The sequence below is a fragment of the Trichomycterus rosablanca genome, chromosome 2 (assembly GCF_030014385.1).
Source record: "Trichomycterus rosablanca isolate fTriRos1 chromosome 2, fTriRos1.hap1, whole genome shotgun sequence".
In the NCBI taxonomy this organism is placed as follows: domain Eukaryota; kingdom Metazoa; phylum Chordata; class Actinopteri; order Siluriformes; family Trichomycteridae; genus Trichomycterus; species Trichomycterus rosablanca.
In genome coordinates, this window is record NC_085989.1 from 32,710,634 (window position 1) to 32,729,128 (window position 18,495).

An 18,495-nucleotide genomic window follows, 5' to 3' on the forward strand; every position below is an offset into this window, starting at 1 on the left:
AGAAGTGACAAAACTGCTTTTGTGCTGCTGTGCCATTATTTCCTATGGAGCGTGGCGGTGCACAAAGCTTTACGTGACAATGTACTAAAACAACGCACGAGGAATTTCATTAGTTGAGAGAACTTATGAGCAGTAATAACTAAGAGGTTTCACGTTCATTCTTTTAATACATTAAGTCAAATTAAGTTTGTTTTTAGCAAAAAGCATTTTAGGAAAAGCTGATTCTCACGATTCTTCATAACCTCATGCTAAAACACAAGTTTAAACATGAAATAGGACAAAATCCAGCTAAACACAGATACATGTGGAGCTCTCAGAGTGAATTTGATGCTTATTCCACACAAATGTAGATTCGTCTCATATTCACACTTTTATGACGTTTTAGCACACCACTCATGTCATGTGCTGAACAAAACGGCTGTCGCACACGTCAAGTTTAGGGGAAACGACGATTTTAAGGGTACAAATTTATCAATGAAGGGCAAAGAATTCGAGTTTAGGGGACGTCGGGTTACAAGGTACCATTGCATATCATTGTTTTTATATACTATATTGTATATATAGTATCTTAGTTGGTAGAGCTTTGGGCTACCAGTTGGAAGACTGTCAGCTCAAATCCAGGCTCTGGTATGCAGCCACTGTTGGGCCCTTGAGCAAGAGTCTTAACCCTGTCTGCTCCAGGGGCACCATACAATACCTGAATACCTAAATAGTATCTATATACTATAGTCCAATGGTTTGGACATCCTGGTCAAATTCTGTGTTTGATAATTTTTTTTGCAGGTAAAGTTAACATGTCCTCTACAGGGACAGAACGGTGTGTCCAAGAAGTTACCATCAACAGATGTGTGTAAGTACATACTCAAGGTCAACAAATGCCCCTACCATATCTAGCATAAACAGGTATTTGTGCGCCGTTATCATTTGCACTCAGTGACCACAGTGACAGCGACAGAGGGGGATGGGTGGCTTTCCAGAGAGAATGAATGAATGTGTGAAAGACTGTGAGAGAGATTGGAGGCAAGAGCGCGGAGTTTGACCTTCCTGCATAGTGATGGAACCATTTGAAAGGCGAGCTGATCAGCGGAAAGGAGGCAGACAAAGGCGGAACAGGGAGATGACTGCAGAAGAAAATGGGAAAGGAGGTGAAGAAAAGCAGAGAGGGAGAAAAATGCATGGGTGGCCAGTTCGACCAGCCGGGATGGCCCGAGTGAAGACAGTAGCTGATTGGTGCTGGTTGTAAAAGACCAGATTGGGGGTGGGACTTTGACTGGGGAGAAAAAAACAAAAAACTGGGCAGCCAGCCACCAGTGTATCAATTCTCTGCATCCCCACCCACTGAACACACACACACACACACACACACACTCCGCAGTGCAGCCACAAGCCAACATCACTGCAGACTCCGATATCAATAATTCACGGTCTAATCGAGATTATATAGCATTCATTTCACTGCAAGGTTTAGGCCTTATAACAAAAAAACTGTAAGGCACCAGTACACAGAGCAGCAATGAGGCATTTCACACTGAATTACACATTCCAGATTGAGGGAAGTGCAAGATACCAGCGATAGTGTGTCTGAATCACAGCTATGCTGGTGAACAGAAATGCTCCTGTCATGCCATATCTCACACTCTCACTCATCACACCCACAGCCTAGCGACGTGCACTGCACACGGTCAACGAAGGACCTAAATTCAGCACAATTAAATAAACAGGATTAAAATCATTATTAGAAGAAGAATGAAAAATGTATTTGTCATGTACATATTTTTCCACATATCCCAGCTTGTTTGGAAGCTGGGGTCAGAGCGCAGACAGCCATAGTACAGCGCAGCTGGGGTTAAGAGCCTTGGTCAGGGGCCCAACGATGGCTGCATAGCAGAGCCTGGATTTAGCATAGAATGCCTTTATTTGTTATATGTACATATACAGGTGTACAGTACAAAGAAATTCTTTTTCCGCATATCCTAGCTCGAAAGCTGGGATCAGAGCGCAGGGTCAGCCATTGTATCGTGCCCCTGGAGCCGAGAGGGTTAAGGGCCTTGCTTAAGGGCCCAACAGTGACTGCATGGCAGAGCTGAGATTTGAACTCAACCTTTAGATTGACAGCCCAAGGCTCTACCCACTAGACTATCACCGTCCCTATCTAGCCTTTTATGAGGATGAGCAATATATAATAAATTATTTCAGTGATCTAAAATACACTACATTATGTTACACAGTGGTCTAAACAATGTCTTAAAACACACTAGCACACCAGAGCTGACATCTTAAACTCATGAATTTGAATCTGAGCTCTGCTACCGGCAGGCTGGGCGCCTACATGGACAATGATTGGCTCGTCCGTTGGGTTGGATGCCAGAGGGTATTTCCCATAACTGATGCAATTACGACCTCTGCCAGCTAATTGATGACACCTGCATTAGGGGTGAGGAATGATGGAGATTCATGCCAGAGACTAAGCTTCATGTGAACTTGTCTTGTGCAGATAAAAAGATGCAGTCAGCTACTGCACATGTGTCGGAGGGGGTGTGTTAGTCATGGCACGGCAGCAGCAGTACAGAGAAAGCAAAATGCAATCAGGTAATTAGACATGACTAGATTGGGAGGAAAATTGGGGGAATAATAAAAAATAAAAAAGCGTGACGGGCCGCTCAGGTGGCGCAGCAGTAAAACACACGCTGTTCACCAGAGCTGGGATCTCGAATACATCGTATCGAATCACGGCTCTGCCTTGCCGACTGAGCGGCCACATGAACAACGATTGGCCTGTTGTTCAGATAAGGGGCGGAGATGGGGAGGGTGTGATAGAGGGTGTGATCACTGCATAATTACAAAATACCAGGTAATAATAAAACATGCAAGATTTTATAGATTCGTGTAATCTATAAAGCCGTCGTTTTACGATGCTTAGGTATGGTACATCACCATGCCTAATCTTCACCAAAAACACACCTAAATTACTGCAGCATCATTCTATGGCACTACTGTAATTACTAATGCCCAAACTTTCCTATAATTGAGAACTAATAATTAAAATAATTAAAGGTTTAACATTTGTTCAATGGGTGCAGCTATGTAAACAATGTAAGGTCAAACATTCAAACAATTCAAACATTCACAAAATTATTTACTCTTAGGAAAATGTCAACATCATCTATTTTTGGTTATATTATTTATTCATCCAATTCATTTTCAATTTTTTTTATTTAAAGTAACTTTGACTAATGTACCAGTAAACAATAGTTTTAATATGGAGAAGGTTTTCCTCTTTTGCCCTAATTAAAGTAAATTTATAAATACAAAATGTCATTTTTAGTTTAAGGTACACGTTACATTAGTCATGCTTATCCAGCTGCATTTCATTTTATGGCTAAATTTTGGATGGTTCTACCGAGTGTATTGTGCACTATAGACTGTAGAACTCTTACACTGTACATTAAGTAGGGTAAATATGCAGTCCATAGGAAACCATTGGAATTCAACAGAACTGTCAGTTACATTTTATTTTTGTGAGAAGTAAAAAAGGTGAATTAACATGGATGAATACAAAAATGGGGATGCACTTATTCTATAGACCAGAATGTACAAAGTTGAAAACCGGAAGAAAACTACACCACAGGACAAAATGAAAGTGGTACACAGCCTGTATTACTGTCTGTGGAATTCTTGATTTTGAGACACACACACACAGTACAGGGGACAATAAGAACATATCTAAAGATGCATAAGATTGACACTTTCTGCATTTAGCAGACGCCTTTATTTAAAGTGACTTACATTACAGTACTATGATAGAATACAGTCTGAGCTATTGAGGGTTAAGGGCCTTGCTCAATGGCAACAGCAGCAAACTGGCAGTGGTGGGGCTTGAACCAGCGACTATCTTATTACTAGCTCAGTACCTAAAACGCTAGGCTACAACTGCTTAAAAATATACATCTAAGTTCTTATGTATGCGCACTGCTATGTACTGTCTATATCTTAAATATTTTAGTTTTTTCGGCCAACACACCCGGGGGTGTGTGTGTGGGGGGGGTATTTTATGTTTGTATGTGTTTAAGATAACATATATGTAAGTTTAAAAAAAAATAAAAAATACATTTACATGTACAACATTCAGTGGACGCTTTTATCCAAAGTGTCTTACAAATATGACGGAATATAACTTAAGCAACTGGGGGTTAAGGGCATTGCTCAGATACCCAACAGTGACAACTTTGGCAGTGATGCGGCTGAACCAGCAAGCTTCTGATTAATAGTCCAGTACCTTCACCACTGAGCTATCACTGCCCCATAAGCCAGATTTCTGTTCTTGCCCCAGTTACACCAAGACTCCACTTAATTATGTGAACAAACACTTACACAAACAGGATCCTTTCACTCCACTGCACACCAATACAAATCCATCGTCACGTCTTAGACCCTATTGGACCAATTTTACAGACACGTTATTAGTGCTGGCATCATCTGGAACCGACTCACTATCCCACCACAAACCAGCTGCTTCCCAGACAGTTTCCCAGGCAACTGGTTACTTTCCAAATGGTCTATAATCAAAGACTAGTGATGTCAAGGGCTTGGGACAGTACCAATTTGGCATCATAATTACTATGGTGCCATAACTAACCAAAGTTGTTTTTGCACAGATTAATAACATTGATGGGGACTGTGATGGAAACTTTAATCAAATTGCTAAGAAAGATTACAAACCTAATTTTATCTGAGAAAAAAAATCTCTTGGCAGTTGCAATTAATTAAATAAGCTTAATATCAGCAATATAGCTTCCAATGGTGTGATATGTAACTTGTTAAGCAGTACTTCTGGAAAATCTATAACTAGACACACAACAGTAAATCAGTGGTTCAAACCTTTTTTTTTCCACCAGTCATATTTTTACTATTTTTTATTTACAAAGTAGTACACGCAAAACTAAACAGCCTGGTGGTTTGGGACACCTTATTTAGCTCTTTGGTTTTTGGTAAATTACTGCTAAAGTAAATATTACAACCATGTTTTAAATACAAAAGGAGGAAGGGTTTAACTGGCAATTGCAACTAAACAATGTGAATAAAGAGCTGAAAGCTCAAAACCAGAAGTAAAACTTCTAAAAGTTGCATAACTATGACATGTCTGCTATGCTTTAGTAAACTTCAACATCTGATTAGTGGTTAAAACCTGTTAAAACATTTTTAAGGTTCCTGATTTCCTGAACGAGTACCAGTGGTAGTCTTTTTGTTAAATTCATACACCAGCCAATGTACACCAGATACATTACATGGCCAAAAGTTTGTGGACACCCCTAATAATAATTGAATTCAGGTTTTTCAGCCACTCTCATTGAGAATGAAGGTGTAAAATCAATAATATATTTATTTATTAGGATTTTAAAGTCATGTTTTACACACTTTGGTTACATTCATGACAGGACAGGTAGTTACTGGTTACACAAGATTCATCAGTTCACAAGTTTAGTGTCAAACACAGTCATGGACAAATTTGTATCTCCAATTCCCTCCAGTCTTTGGACTGTGGGAGGAAACTGAAGCTCCCGAAGGAAACCCCTGTAGATAGATACAGGGAGAACATGCAATCTGCTGGTATTGTTTACCTTACAATCCTTAAAGCCAAATATTAAGCACCTTTAATAAGCAAGATTTCTCCAATAAGCTGGTGTTTCTGTAAGGTGATGAAGTATGTCTGCTGTTAAAAAATAAATAAATAAAAAAATCTGCACAAAAGCATATAGAAAATGTCGTTAAAGTCTGTTTGTACAGTATATATTATGTATAATTGAGACTTCACACGTCTTTCTACATTCTCAACAGGAACACAAAGTACCAGTGCAGGCTAGAACTCGTCTAATACCGGCTCCAGAAAACAGGTTCTGCCTGTTAAATCACCTATTCCTGCATTGCTCTGACTGTTAAGAGGTATTAAGACTATTTTCTAAAATCACAAGTCCACAGCCCTTATATGGCATACTTAGCTAACAGTCTTGTTAAGTGTCTGCTGAAAGTGCTGAAGGTGGTATATCCATATTTTCTTTGAGGGATTGAATATTCTCTTTAATAATAACTGTATATAATGTGCGCAAATATACACTGATCAGCCATAACATTAAAACCACCTCCTTGTTTCTACACTCACTGTCCATTTTATCAGCTCCACTTATCATATATAAGCACTTTGTTGTTCTACAATTACTGACTGTAGTCCATCTGTTTCTCTGCATGCTTTGTTAGCCCCCTTTCATGCTGTTCTTCAATGGTCAGGACTCTCCTAGGACCACTACAGAGTAGGTATTATTTGGATGGTGGGTCATTCTCGGCACTGCAGTGACACTGACATGGTGGTGGTGTGTTAGTGTGTTGTGCTGGTATGAGTGGATAAGACACAGCAGCGCTGCTGGAGTTTTTAAACACCTCACCGTCACTGCTGGAGTTTTTAAACACCTCACCGTCACTGCTGGACTGAGAAAAGTCCACCAACCAAAAAATATCCAGCCAACAGCACCCCGTGGGCAGCGTCCTGTGACCACTGATGAAGGTCTAGAAGATGACCAACTCAAACAGCAGCAATAGATGAGTAATCATCTCTGACTTTACATCTACAAGGTGGACCAACTAGGTAGGAGTGTCTAATAGAGTGGACAGTGAGTGGACACGGTATTTTAAAACTCCAGCAGCGCTGCTGTGTCTGATCCACTCATACCAGCACAACACAGCTGTCCTGTGGGGGTCCTGACCATTGAAGAACAGGGTAAAAGCAGGCTTAAAAATATATGTAGAGAAATAGATGGACTACAGTCAGTAATTGTAGAACTACAAAGTGCTTCTATATGGTAAGTGGAGCTGATGAAATGGACAGTGAGTGTAGAAACAAGGAGGTGGTTTTAATGTTATGGCTGATCGGTGTATATGATACAGCAAATGAACAAATAAAATACATGTTGTCGTATTTTAGAGTAGCAGAATATTTTGTTAGTACTGCAATGTCACAATTATTCACCACTACATAGTACTGTTGATCTTAAAACCTACTGCTAGTCTGTACGACCTTAAGATGGGTTACTTCATGATTAAATCATTGGGAACTTAATAACCTCTAATAATTTCCTTCAGCTGTGTTGTGTAATATAAACACCACCCAGACATTCAAGTGATCAAGGTGTGTTGCAACCACAGTGAAAACTAAGAAGCTGTAACAAAAGCTGAGAGAGAAGATCATTTAATTGCACCAAAAGGGCAATGAGTATAAGATCCAAAACCTTAAACATTCATAGATACACAACTGTCCAGAAGTTCCAAACTTATGGCACAGCAACAAAGCTGCCTGACCATGAGAGAAAGCCCAACATAATCTAGAGGCCTTAGCAATATCATCAGGACAACAAACTTTCCAGCAAGACAACGACCCCAAGCACACTTCCAAGTCAACCAAAGTTTGGTTAAGGAATCAGTGCTGGAATATCTTGGAGTGGTCTTTTCAGTCTCCAGATTTAAATCCCATAAAAATATTTGGTGGGATTAAAGAAAGCAGTTGCAGTATGAAGTGGTATCAAACCACAATGAGCCAGACTCTTTCGCACGAGAAGAATAAGCAAAAAACCTATTTCAACTTAAATTTATTAACTTATATTATCAAAACTGCTTGTATATGAATAAATATTCTTTCTCTGATTACTGAGACTTTTTGTTGTATATTTTCATTCTCTGCACATCACCATTATACCTTTTAGAGTAAGGGGGGTTGAATATTTCTGATTGCAGCTGCATGTGGCTCAGCAGTCAAGGTACTGGACTTCTGAACGAAAGGTAAAGGAATCGGGCCCCACTACCACAAAGTAGCCAATGTTGGGTTCTTGAGCAATAACTTTAACCCTTAGTTGCTGAAAATGTATCCATTGTTAATTGTAAGTCACTTTGGTAGTAAATTTGTATATTTTACATATGGGCATTTGTTAAATGTTTTTATTTGGTTCTTTGAAGGCGATTAATTAAAAATGCTTAAAGTCTTAAATCAATGGTTCAAATAGGAAACTACATCCTCGCAATTCTCTGTATACTCAAACTTGTTATTGTATTTTTTTTAATTAAATTCTACACACATCACAACAATAATTTAAGTTGGATGTGAATAATTCTGACAAACTGTGCTCGTCACCAAGAGCCCAGCATTTTACAAAGGCAAACACTGCAGACTCCAGTGCTAAACGGCTGCAAGCTCATAATGATCCCAGTGTTTTGTGGTTGACCCCATGAATCGTAACATTTCATCTGCTATAGAGCTGCTATGGTCGTTTTTGCAATGGAGTATGTATAATAGACATACCGTAAGACTTAAATTTGTGTAAATAGTAGTTAGATTTTTGTTTGGCTACATGCCAAACCTTATATTACCATCATAAATAACAGTACTAGAGCCAAGAGTGACATATGTTGACTTAGTGTTGTTGAGACATTGCCTTGTTAAAAAAGAAAATGAAGAAAAACTTGAATGTCTACACCTGGTTCTGCCTGTTAAAAAGGTCCAACCTGCATTTCCCTGGCTGGTAAAAAGTACTAAATGTGTTTTTAAAAGGTGACAAACTTTACAGCCACTTGGCACTTTACTTAACTTTACCATTTAAACCATTTCCCAAAGCTCTCAGATAGCAGGGTAAGAGCTTATAGAAGTTTAACTGCTTCAAATGAGCATTTATTGTTATCAGAGTATGTTCCTTATTGCCCTGACTTCATTCATTCAATTTACATATTATGGTACAGTGCATTTACATTTTCAGCATTTAGCAGATGCCTTTATCCAAAGCGACTAACAACTGAGACAGTATACATTGCAAGCAATTGAGGGTTAAGGGCCTTGCTCAGGGGCCCAACAGTGACCTTCCACTTACTGGTCCTGTACTTTACCCGCTAAGCTGCCACTGCTTCTTTGGTAGTGCAGTATGCCATATTAGTAAAGCATCAATGGCATTGTTGCTATGGGAATGGTTGGCACAGTGGCACAGTTGGTAGAGTGTGTGGTCCACAGCAACATGTGTACTAAGGACTAAAGTTTGATCCAATGTCAATTACTTTCCAATGCGTAATCACTAGGAAAGTTGACCACACACAGATTGCAGACAATGAAGCAGATTGCCACTAAATTTCAACTAGAATTTTTCTTTATATGTTGGATTCACTTTCACAATCAACCTATTTTTAAAAGACAGGGTTAGATTTTTGCAAATCTCACTGACATTTGAATTAAAATTGTTGTTTAGCTGCCTGAAACAAAAATGTGTCAGAACAGTACATTTTAAAGTGTACTGATGCTGGTAGATTGTGTATTACAGTTACACTAGGCTTACAGACTTAACACTGTACTCTTTACTTTCTTTATCTTTTTCATTAAAGAGAAAATCTAGTATATCTAGTATGACAAACTACTCTCTTAATTAACCTCTCTTAATTATTACTGCTCATAAGTTTTCTCCACTACTGAAATTCCTCACTTGCTGTAGTACAATAAGTCACGTTAAACTTTGTGCACAGGCCCAGCCACCGCAAAAGCTATTTCCACCTCTCATGTGAATGTGCCTTTACCGAACAGAATACAGTATTTCAAGATCAAGCATCTCCATGATTAATAAGCATAAGGAACAATAAAGAAGTAAAGGTAATGGAGCAGGTTTTATTATATTTTTTATTGATGAACTGTTTTCAATTGTATTTCAGTGTTTGTTATAAGTGTGTTAATATCAGTGCATGTGTCAAAAACAACCCCATTATTTGACATTAGCCTTAAATATATGCAGTTCCACAGGAACATGGAATGCATTAGCACGCTTCCCAAAAAATATCTTGAAACTCAACACCTTTTAAACTCAACACCACTCCCAAAAAACAATTGACGTTAAGTTTTGAGGTGCCACTGTCATTGACTACCTGTTGTCCTGAATCATCTTTTCATTGAAGCGCTTGTGAAAATCTTGAAGTTCCTCGATCAGTCCTAAAGACAACATCTCATCCACACGCTTGTCCAGCCTCTCATCTAAAGCTACAACACACAGCAACCATAGAGATGTAAATAATATTCAAAAAAAGGTATTCATTATACTTGATTTTAAGAAATCCACAAAGAAAGGAGATTTATCATACCGTCCATGTCTGAGTGAAGCCAAAAAATGCAAGGCTTTAAGAAACGCAAAGGACCCCCGAGACCATCTGCCCCATCCTGCTCTCTCTGCTCCTCCAACAGCTGACTGTGCTGGATTCCCGTCTCCTGGTAGACTTGAAGACTCCTGTCAATCAAACCATTAGACAAGCAATCAGCTATTGCAGAAGTCTGTAGATGAATACATGCATACAATACTGTCCAAATTAGAGTTTTAAAACATTTATATTCTACGAATATATAAATAATCCCAAACCAAATTTGAATCCTCACCTTACAAAACAGTGTTGCACGGCCTGAATAGGCAGATTAAACACACCCCTTTATATTTTATAATGCATGTTACAACTCACTGTCACAATGTTAGTTAACAAAAAGTCGTTCAAAAGTAGGCCTATTGTTTGATTTAGTTCTCCTGGATTTATCACTGGTGTATGTTTGCATCTTATTTCACAGGTAAAAGAATATCATTCAGATTCACTGCAAATCATATTGTTTAGCATCATATTATCTTTAATGAACAGCACATTCTTCCGTACATAAACTCCCGTATGACCAATGACAAAAAGCACAGTTGTTGACTAGCCTTCTAAAGAGAGACTTTTTTTACAGCATCTAACCAACAAGCCCTAACAATAATTATTACATTAAATTTCATATTCACACAAACAAGACATAACTTTACATTTAACTGACATGCTATCTATTGTGTTGGCTATGAGCTAACACCCATAATTAACCCATAATTATGCCAGACCAACATTGTTTACACATAACGGCGAGGGATTTTCTTGATTGTGTTCCAAAGTGCATATTACCTGCTACATGTGTAACTATACTATTAGTAGGGTATTCAAAAGGCACAGGCTGGATTATAAGTATAAATAAACTGAGCCTGTTTCCACTCAAGTAGAATAAAGTCTCTGAAAGACATGGGAAGAAGCTCTGAATATAGCCTAACACCCAGCTTGTTGTGACAGAATCCTTGACTCCACTATGAGAGGATGGAAATTTTTAGCAGATCCATAGAAGACAGTTAGGAACTGGGACTGATCACCAAGAATGTGATGGCATCAATTAGCATTGCACAGGCAGCCAGAATCACAACACAAAATAGGAAAAGGTGTTAATTGGCCCCATGATGATAATGAAACCGAAATTAAAGCCCAAAAATATCAGTGTGCAACATGGCAGGCTGGCACAGCCATATGCAGCTCTTCCACACAGGTGGAAAGACAGCTTTGTACCAACTGGTGCCAGGTAGGGCTGTCGTGCTAACCGCAATTCTGAAATACCGCGATATAGACCAGCCAACCGCAGGGCATGCCAAGCAACCGCAACACCGCGGTGTACACGTTTTTTCTTTCTTTCTTCTCTTTTTTTTTATTTTTTTATTGTTGCAGGGTCCATCTTGTTTTATACGCTTACATTCGGGCGTAATAAATGTTAAATAAATTCATAATGAAAATGAGCTAAGAGCGACATTTTCCCGCAACCTGTTCGCATGCGTTGCTACTGAGTGTCAGGCTTTGTGTTTTAAAATGTAAACAATCGCAACAGGAATTATAGGCAAGTTTATTAATGATTAAATTGAGTTCCCACTCAATAACATACTTGTAATTTAGACTATATTCAAACAGCCTTGGTGTACTAAAACACTTAATGACGGTTAATATGGCATTGCAGCCTGCAAATATTCTCTTGCTGGCTTGCTGGAATGATTTAAATGTATTTTTTCGTTGAATACAAATGTATTGAAATGAATAATAACTTGAAATGTAGTATATATTGTTATGTTAATTATACCTACTAAATAGATAGGTTGTCGCATTGTAAAGTCGCATGCAGGTACAGTACACGTGTATTAGTGTAACGAGCCCCATCAGAGAGAGTTTTAGTATCGAGGGGAACATCACTACTCAGATCCTCTCTGGAACCACATCAGATGAACGTGTTGGTTCTTCTAGCGCGCATGATAACGCAGGTTTAAACTCTTACAGACTATTCTTTATTCTATTTTTTTTTACCATATTTTGATTAGATGTGCATTTAAAATATTTAGCCTAAACACTTTTTTTTCGTTTCACAGTGTATATCTAGCCTAGAAGCTAAATTTAAACCTTTTTTAATAGAGAAAAGACGCGCATCCCTGCTCTGTTCTGTATTTAACAATAAACACGCATTTCATTGGTCTTAAAGCTGTCTCATCTTTGTCATTATAAAGCAATAATATACCGAATCATAGCCTAACAATAAAGCTTGTTTATATAGCTCTAAAATCCAGATAAATTAAGTAATTTTCAAAAAAAAACAAAAAAACAAATGGCGATATTACCGCATACCGCGATATTGAGACAGGCTGAATATCGCAAGGGAAAATTCTTACACCGCGACAGCCCTAGTGCCAGGATTAAGAAAAAAAAACAAAAACAAATGGATGCAGGGTGAGAAGAGATAATCATCAACATGTTGGATTACTACAGTAACATTCTCACCGCCAGATGTTAAGGAAAAATGTAATAAAAATGAAAGGCAGTAAGACTAAATCAATACCAAATGTGATCTTCTACATCACTCTGTTGAGTCTTGAAAACAGGATTACGTAGCTCTGACAAAATAGCATTTTGACCTTCACCAACAGCTACCTTGCAATCTTTCGTGCATCATTGGGGTGCAACAGGGACGCCATATCTGGGTCCACATCCATCAGGCGCTTGTGAAGCTCAGGACCGCCCAGCTTCTCCAGATCATCCTTTGGGATAGAGGAACCAACCATGGCCTTTTCCTGCTGCTGACCAACAAGTGAACAGATAAGCAAAACAAAAGCAGCTTCACTGATTCAGAAGAGAATTGGGTAGAATTTGCTACAATTGAAAACAAAATGATGCAACAAGTTACAAGTTAATTGTTAGCTATACAGCCATAGCAAACTCACAACAGCATGGCTTCATAGAGAGTGTGCCTTGTCTCATTTATTATTTATGGTGCATCATAAAGAGGAAATTCAGACAACGACAATCATGGACTGTTGAACAGCTGAAGTATCATATCAAGCAACAAGCAACTAAGATTCCACTTCCAAAGCTGTAACAATTAGTGTCTTCAATACCCAAACAAAAATTGTGTTATTAACAGAACATTAGTGTAACACAGTGGTAGACATGCCTTTGTCCCAACTGAGTGTGTTGGAGGAATCAAATTCCCAAGGAATCAATTCCTTTTCTTTGTAAATTCGTCCACTGAATAAAGATTTAAGATAACTAACAAATCACAGATTCTTCTTTTTTTTTTTTTTTTTTTTTTTTTTTTTAGCATTTTAGCAAAGTGTCCCAATTTATCTTGAAATTAAGTTTGCTCATGTACTTACCCCAGTGTCCACAAGCACTTTCCATAAAATCGATTCAATGTAGTAGTTTGTGCCTCCGACGACGATTGGAAGCTTTTCTCTGCGGTGCATGTCTTCTATGTGTATGTGTTAAGGACATTTTTGTGACTTTACTAAAAGCAGATAAGGCTGTTTTTTGCTAGACCACAGTCTAACAGACATGTTAGCCTAACAACCACAGCAAAATAGTGAGACCATTTATTATTGGAACTTAATTTTTCATAGGTTACAAATGGATTGAAGTCCACATCTATACCATATCTATACTTACAATCTATACCAGCCTTACGATGTATACCAAAATAACACCTCCATATGTACATACAGCACCTCAGGCCCTGTTGTTGTATTGTGTTGTGATTATACAGATACTTGTTTGTATAATGTGAATCTTTGTAGTGTGTACTATTACTTTTGATTTATGTAACTTGCTACTGAGGCCATAATTTCCTTCGAGATTAATAAAGTATCCATCCATCCATCCATCCATCCAACCAAGTTTATTAATGACACATTCTGTAAAACATCACTGGATTTATCAAGAAACCAAAGTTATCTAGCATGCATATTAGCATATTATCACCCTTGTTAAAAAAAAAAACAAGCAACCAAAGTTAAATCAATCAATCGACATGTGCACTATTGGTAAGCCAGTTTTGCTAACTGAACCTCGACAGACTTTATTTTAGTCAGCCTTTCAAAATGTACATCTCACTTATTTTAAACCTTACCAAGTCAAACAGTTACCTTAAAGGTACACTACAGAATGGTTAAAAAGTCCTGTTTAAAGCTAAATTCACTAATCCATAGTGAGAACTGTTACCTTTAAATGGATGAAACAAACCAAAACACCAACAAATCACTCAGAAGTCACAAGAGGTCTCTGGCCTCATATAAAATCAGTAATTATGACCCTATAATATGAAACAGACTTGGCAAAAACATCAAACGTGACCCAAAAAAGACCATGGATGAGCAGCCAACGTTCAGGGATAATCTACTATCCACAGACATCAAAAACGGTAACTTTCTTGACATCAAGGGTCTTATGTCTAAACATATAAGAAGTATGAATGAACATTCTATTTTTCTATCAATAAGAGTATGATGAATTCCACTTCAGGAATCAGGAAATTTCAGAGGAAGAATGTAAGTTCATCTGTCCATGAGCTGCTGAGACATTAAAAGGCTAGGCAGCAGAACAATAATCTAAAATACAAACGCAAGAAACATTTTCATTTACATTTTCAGCATTTAGCAGACGCTTTTTACCCAAAGCGACTTACACAGTGAGCGGAACACAATGAGCAATTGAGGGTTAAGGGCCTTGCTCAGGGACCCAAGAGTGGCAACTTGGTGGTGGTGGGGCTTGAACCGGCAACCTTCTGTTTACTAATCCAGTACCTTAACCACTGAGCTATCACTTGCCCCAACAAATCTGAATAGGCATAAAAATTTGGCCTAATTAAAGTTCTGCCTTTAATCCAATAGATAGGCTGTGGCAGTACATGAAGATCTAATTATATATAAAAAAAAAAAAAATAAAATAAAAAAAAACCACAGTAACAAAGTAATATTACATACAAAAAATGCAGAGCTGCAGTCATTACCACAAAATGTGGTGCAACCAGTTAAGTAATGAAGCAGTTAGTTCTTCAGCGAGGGTTTTCTGTACTGCTCTATTTGAGACTGATACATAGTTTTTATGTAATAATAAATAAAGCATTACTGGAAAAAAAGCACAAAGGTAAATAATCCAAGCATACACACAAACTATTACAGTGCACATAATTCCACCTGCTAACTGTGAGCGAGTGAGTGAGTGAATACTACCATCCTGTTGCTGAATATAAGTCCTGCAAACTGTCAGTCATTGAGCAAAAATGGCTTTTCATGGATAGTCTGACATAGGAATAGAATGTCATTTACTATCTTGTATAGATGTATGAAAATGTATTGGCACCCCAGACCTAAATACATATTTTGTTGTTTTGAAGTGAATAAATGTAAACTGTTTTTGAATAAATATAATTTATATGCAAATGTTAATCCACATTTATTAAAGTACTTGAAACAGAAGTAAACATATTTATTTATTATGATTTTAACTTCATGTTTTACATCATTTGGTTGCATTCATGACATAAACGGTAGTTACTCATTACACAAGATTCATCAGTTCACAAGTTTAATGTCAAACACAGTCATGGACAATTTTGTATCTCCAATTCACCTCACTTGCATGTCTTTGGACTGTGGGAGGAAACCGGAGCTCCCAGAGGAAACCCTCGCAGACACTGGGAGAACATGCAAACTCCAAACAGAAAGGACCCAGACCGCCACACCTGGGGATCGAACCCAGGACCTTCTTGCTGTGAGGCGACAGTGCTACCCACTGAGCCACCCCAGACATAAACATAAATTGTAAATTGTAAATGCTGTGTGTAAAATATTCTACCCACTGTTCCTTGCAGAACTCTTCTAGTAATGAGATATTGGGCATGGTTAAATTTTACTAACAATTTCTTAAATAGCTCATTAAAAGCAGCTAGTGATAACTTTTGCATAATGTGCTTGTAGTTGGTAGAAGACATTTTTCCATTCACCTATGCTATAATTTCTGTCTCACTAGCTTTAAAACAAGCCTAAAGCAAAAAAGATCCACCCCTGCTTAACAGCTGCCTAGGTGTGTATGCACTTTCTTCTTTGTGTTTTCTCCTACCATATGCTGCACCCTTTTAGTTCCTCTGAAATTTCTGAGGCAGTTATACCTTTCTGCATGTACTACGGGGGTTTTGCTTTGTACTTTGCTAATACAATTGCCAATTGGAAGTGCTTTGATATATTTTCTAACCTTTCTCTGCTTTGAAGCTTATATATACCTCATTTTCAGACCCTTAGTCAGCTGCTTAATAAGGGTTAAGTGTTAGTGCAAGGCTTGAGAAGTCCTCTAACTAATTACTCAGCTGGCAATTCATAACGACAACACTTGACCTAGCCAAAGAATCCTAATGAGTCAGCTAAGACCTACTGAGTTAATGACATTCTGAGACTTTAGAATTAGAAGGACATTACACTACTGGACACATGAAGATGACCATTTTATTTTATTTATGTTTATTAAATACCTAGTAACTAATATATATATATTATTACTTTCCATATAGAAGCACTTTGTAGTTCTACAATTACTGACTGTAGTCCATCTGTTTCTCTGCATACTTTGTTAGCCCCCTTTCATGCTGTTCTTCAATAGTCAGGACTCTCCCAGGACAAATACAGAGCAGGTATTATTTGGGTGGTGGATGATTCTCAGCATTGCAGTGACACTGACATGGTGGTGGTGTGTTAGTGTGTGTTGTGCTGGTATGAGTAGATAAGACACAGCAGCGCTGTCACCGCTGGACTGAGAATAGTCCACCAACCAAATATATCCAGCCAACAGCACCTCGTGGGCAGCGTCCTGTGACCACTGATGAAGGTCTAGAAGATGACCAACTCAAACAGCAGCAATAGATGAGCGATCGTCTCTGACTTTACATCTACAAGGTGGACCAACTAGGTAGGAGTGTCTAATAGTGTGGACAGTGAGTGGACACGGTATTTAAAAACTCCAGCAGCTCTGCTGTGTCTGATCCACTCAAACAAGCACAACACACACTAACACACCACCTCCATGGCATTGTCACTGCAGTGCTGAGAATGATCCACCACCCAAATAATACCTACTTTGTAGTGGTCCTGTGGGGGTCCTGACTAGGGGTGGGTTTATAAAATCGATTTTTCGATTCGAATCGATCTTTATTTGAACGATCCGATATCGATTCATATAAACGCGAGATCGATCTTTTAAATACGCCCCGTTTTACGGTGCACACGGAAATCTATTACTATTGTTACCCCCTTTAATTTCGCGTGACCAGCCAGTGTTTTTTCATGCAACGAGATCTGACCTGCACATCAGTTTAGCATGGCAGAAGCTCAAGTTATGACCACTACACAACTTTTTGCACTGATTTTCGCTCGGCTCTGGATTCGGGAGGAACTCTGTGTTCGCTCTGCGATCAAAACTCGGCTCTCAATCAATGTGAGAAACAGCGAGGGGAAACACAGGGGAGAGGTTGTAAACAGGTGGAGCGCAATATAGTTTCTATCAGAATACATCAGCACACGCGAGTTTTACAGTATTTCTGACATGATCGTTCTCTACAAAACAAAATATTTATTAACCTCCAACTCACTACAGAACGATCCATGCTGCTCGTGTTGCCAAATCCACTCAGATTCATTTATTTCATCAGCGCACAAACTTTGATCGCTCGCTACTTGTTGATGTGCATGTTTGGACGTGGTATCATTAAACCTTTCATCACTTCTCACGTGTGTTTTCGTGACAAAATGTAGTTTTGGAGACCAGAGAAGCTCGCCTGTGATTCTCCCTGGTGATAGATGGTGTAGTGTAAAACCCCCCATCGCTGATCAGTCGTGTAGTGTGAACATCACAGCGACCAGGTGTTAATCAGAGTGTCGTGTAGTGTAAACTTGGCATAAGCTGTTCAACAGCCAGGTGTATGTTTACATTACATTTACAATGTTGTAGCGTGTCAGACATATAAAATAATAATAAAAAATGAACGTTACTGTTTTCTGTTTTGGATTAATTATTTATGTAAACAAAATATACAAATATTTTTAATAATGAGTGTTTTGTACAATTATCACATTCGTTCTCTGAACATCTGTACATATTTAAACAAAACCTGTTAATGTAACTCAAATATGCCTAAATGTGTTGAATCGAAATTGAATCGAAAATCTAATCGAAAATCGAAGATCGAATCGAATCGGGTCCTTGTGAATCGAAATCGAATCGATCCAGGAAATTAGTGGCGATACCCAGCCCTAGTCCTGACCATTTAAGAACAGGGTGAAAGCAGGCTAAAAA

At 38.3% G+C, this 18,495-nt stretch overlaps 1 protein-coding gene across 2 annotated transcripts in view; it reads right to left on the reverse strand.

Annotated features, from left to right (window-relative positions):
- trit1 (tRNA isopentenyltransferase 1) overlaps positions 1–18,495 on the reverse strand; it is an 83,864-nt gene that overhangs the window by 23,519 nt on the left and 41,850 nt on the right. The window contains exons 3-6 of one of the 2 annotated variants that reach the window (XM_062990734.1): positions 13,533–13,628; positions 12,811–12,953; positions 10,150–10,292; positions 9,937–10,048 (exon numbers count right to left, since the gene is read on the reverse strand). In XM_062990734.1, the coding sequence (XP_062846804.1) occupies positions 9,937–10,048; positions 10,150–10,292; positions 12,811–12,953; positions 13,533–13,628 (494 nt within the window). Of the gene's footprint in view, positions 1–9,936; positions 10,049–10,149; positions 10,293–12,810; positions 12,957–13,532; positions 13,629–18,495 lie in introns of both variants that reach the window. The other variant, XM_062990733.1, reaches the window with a different exon arrangement.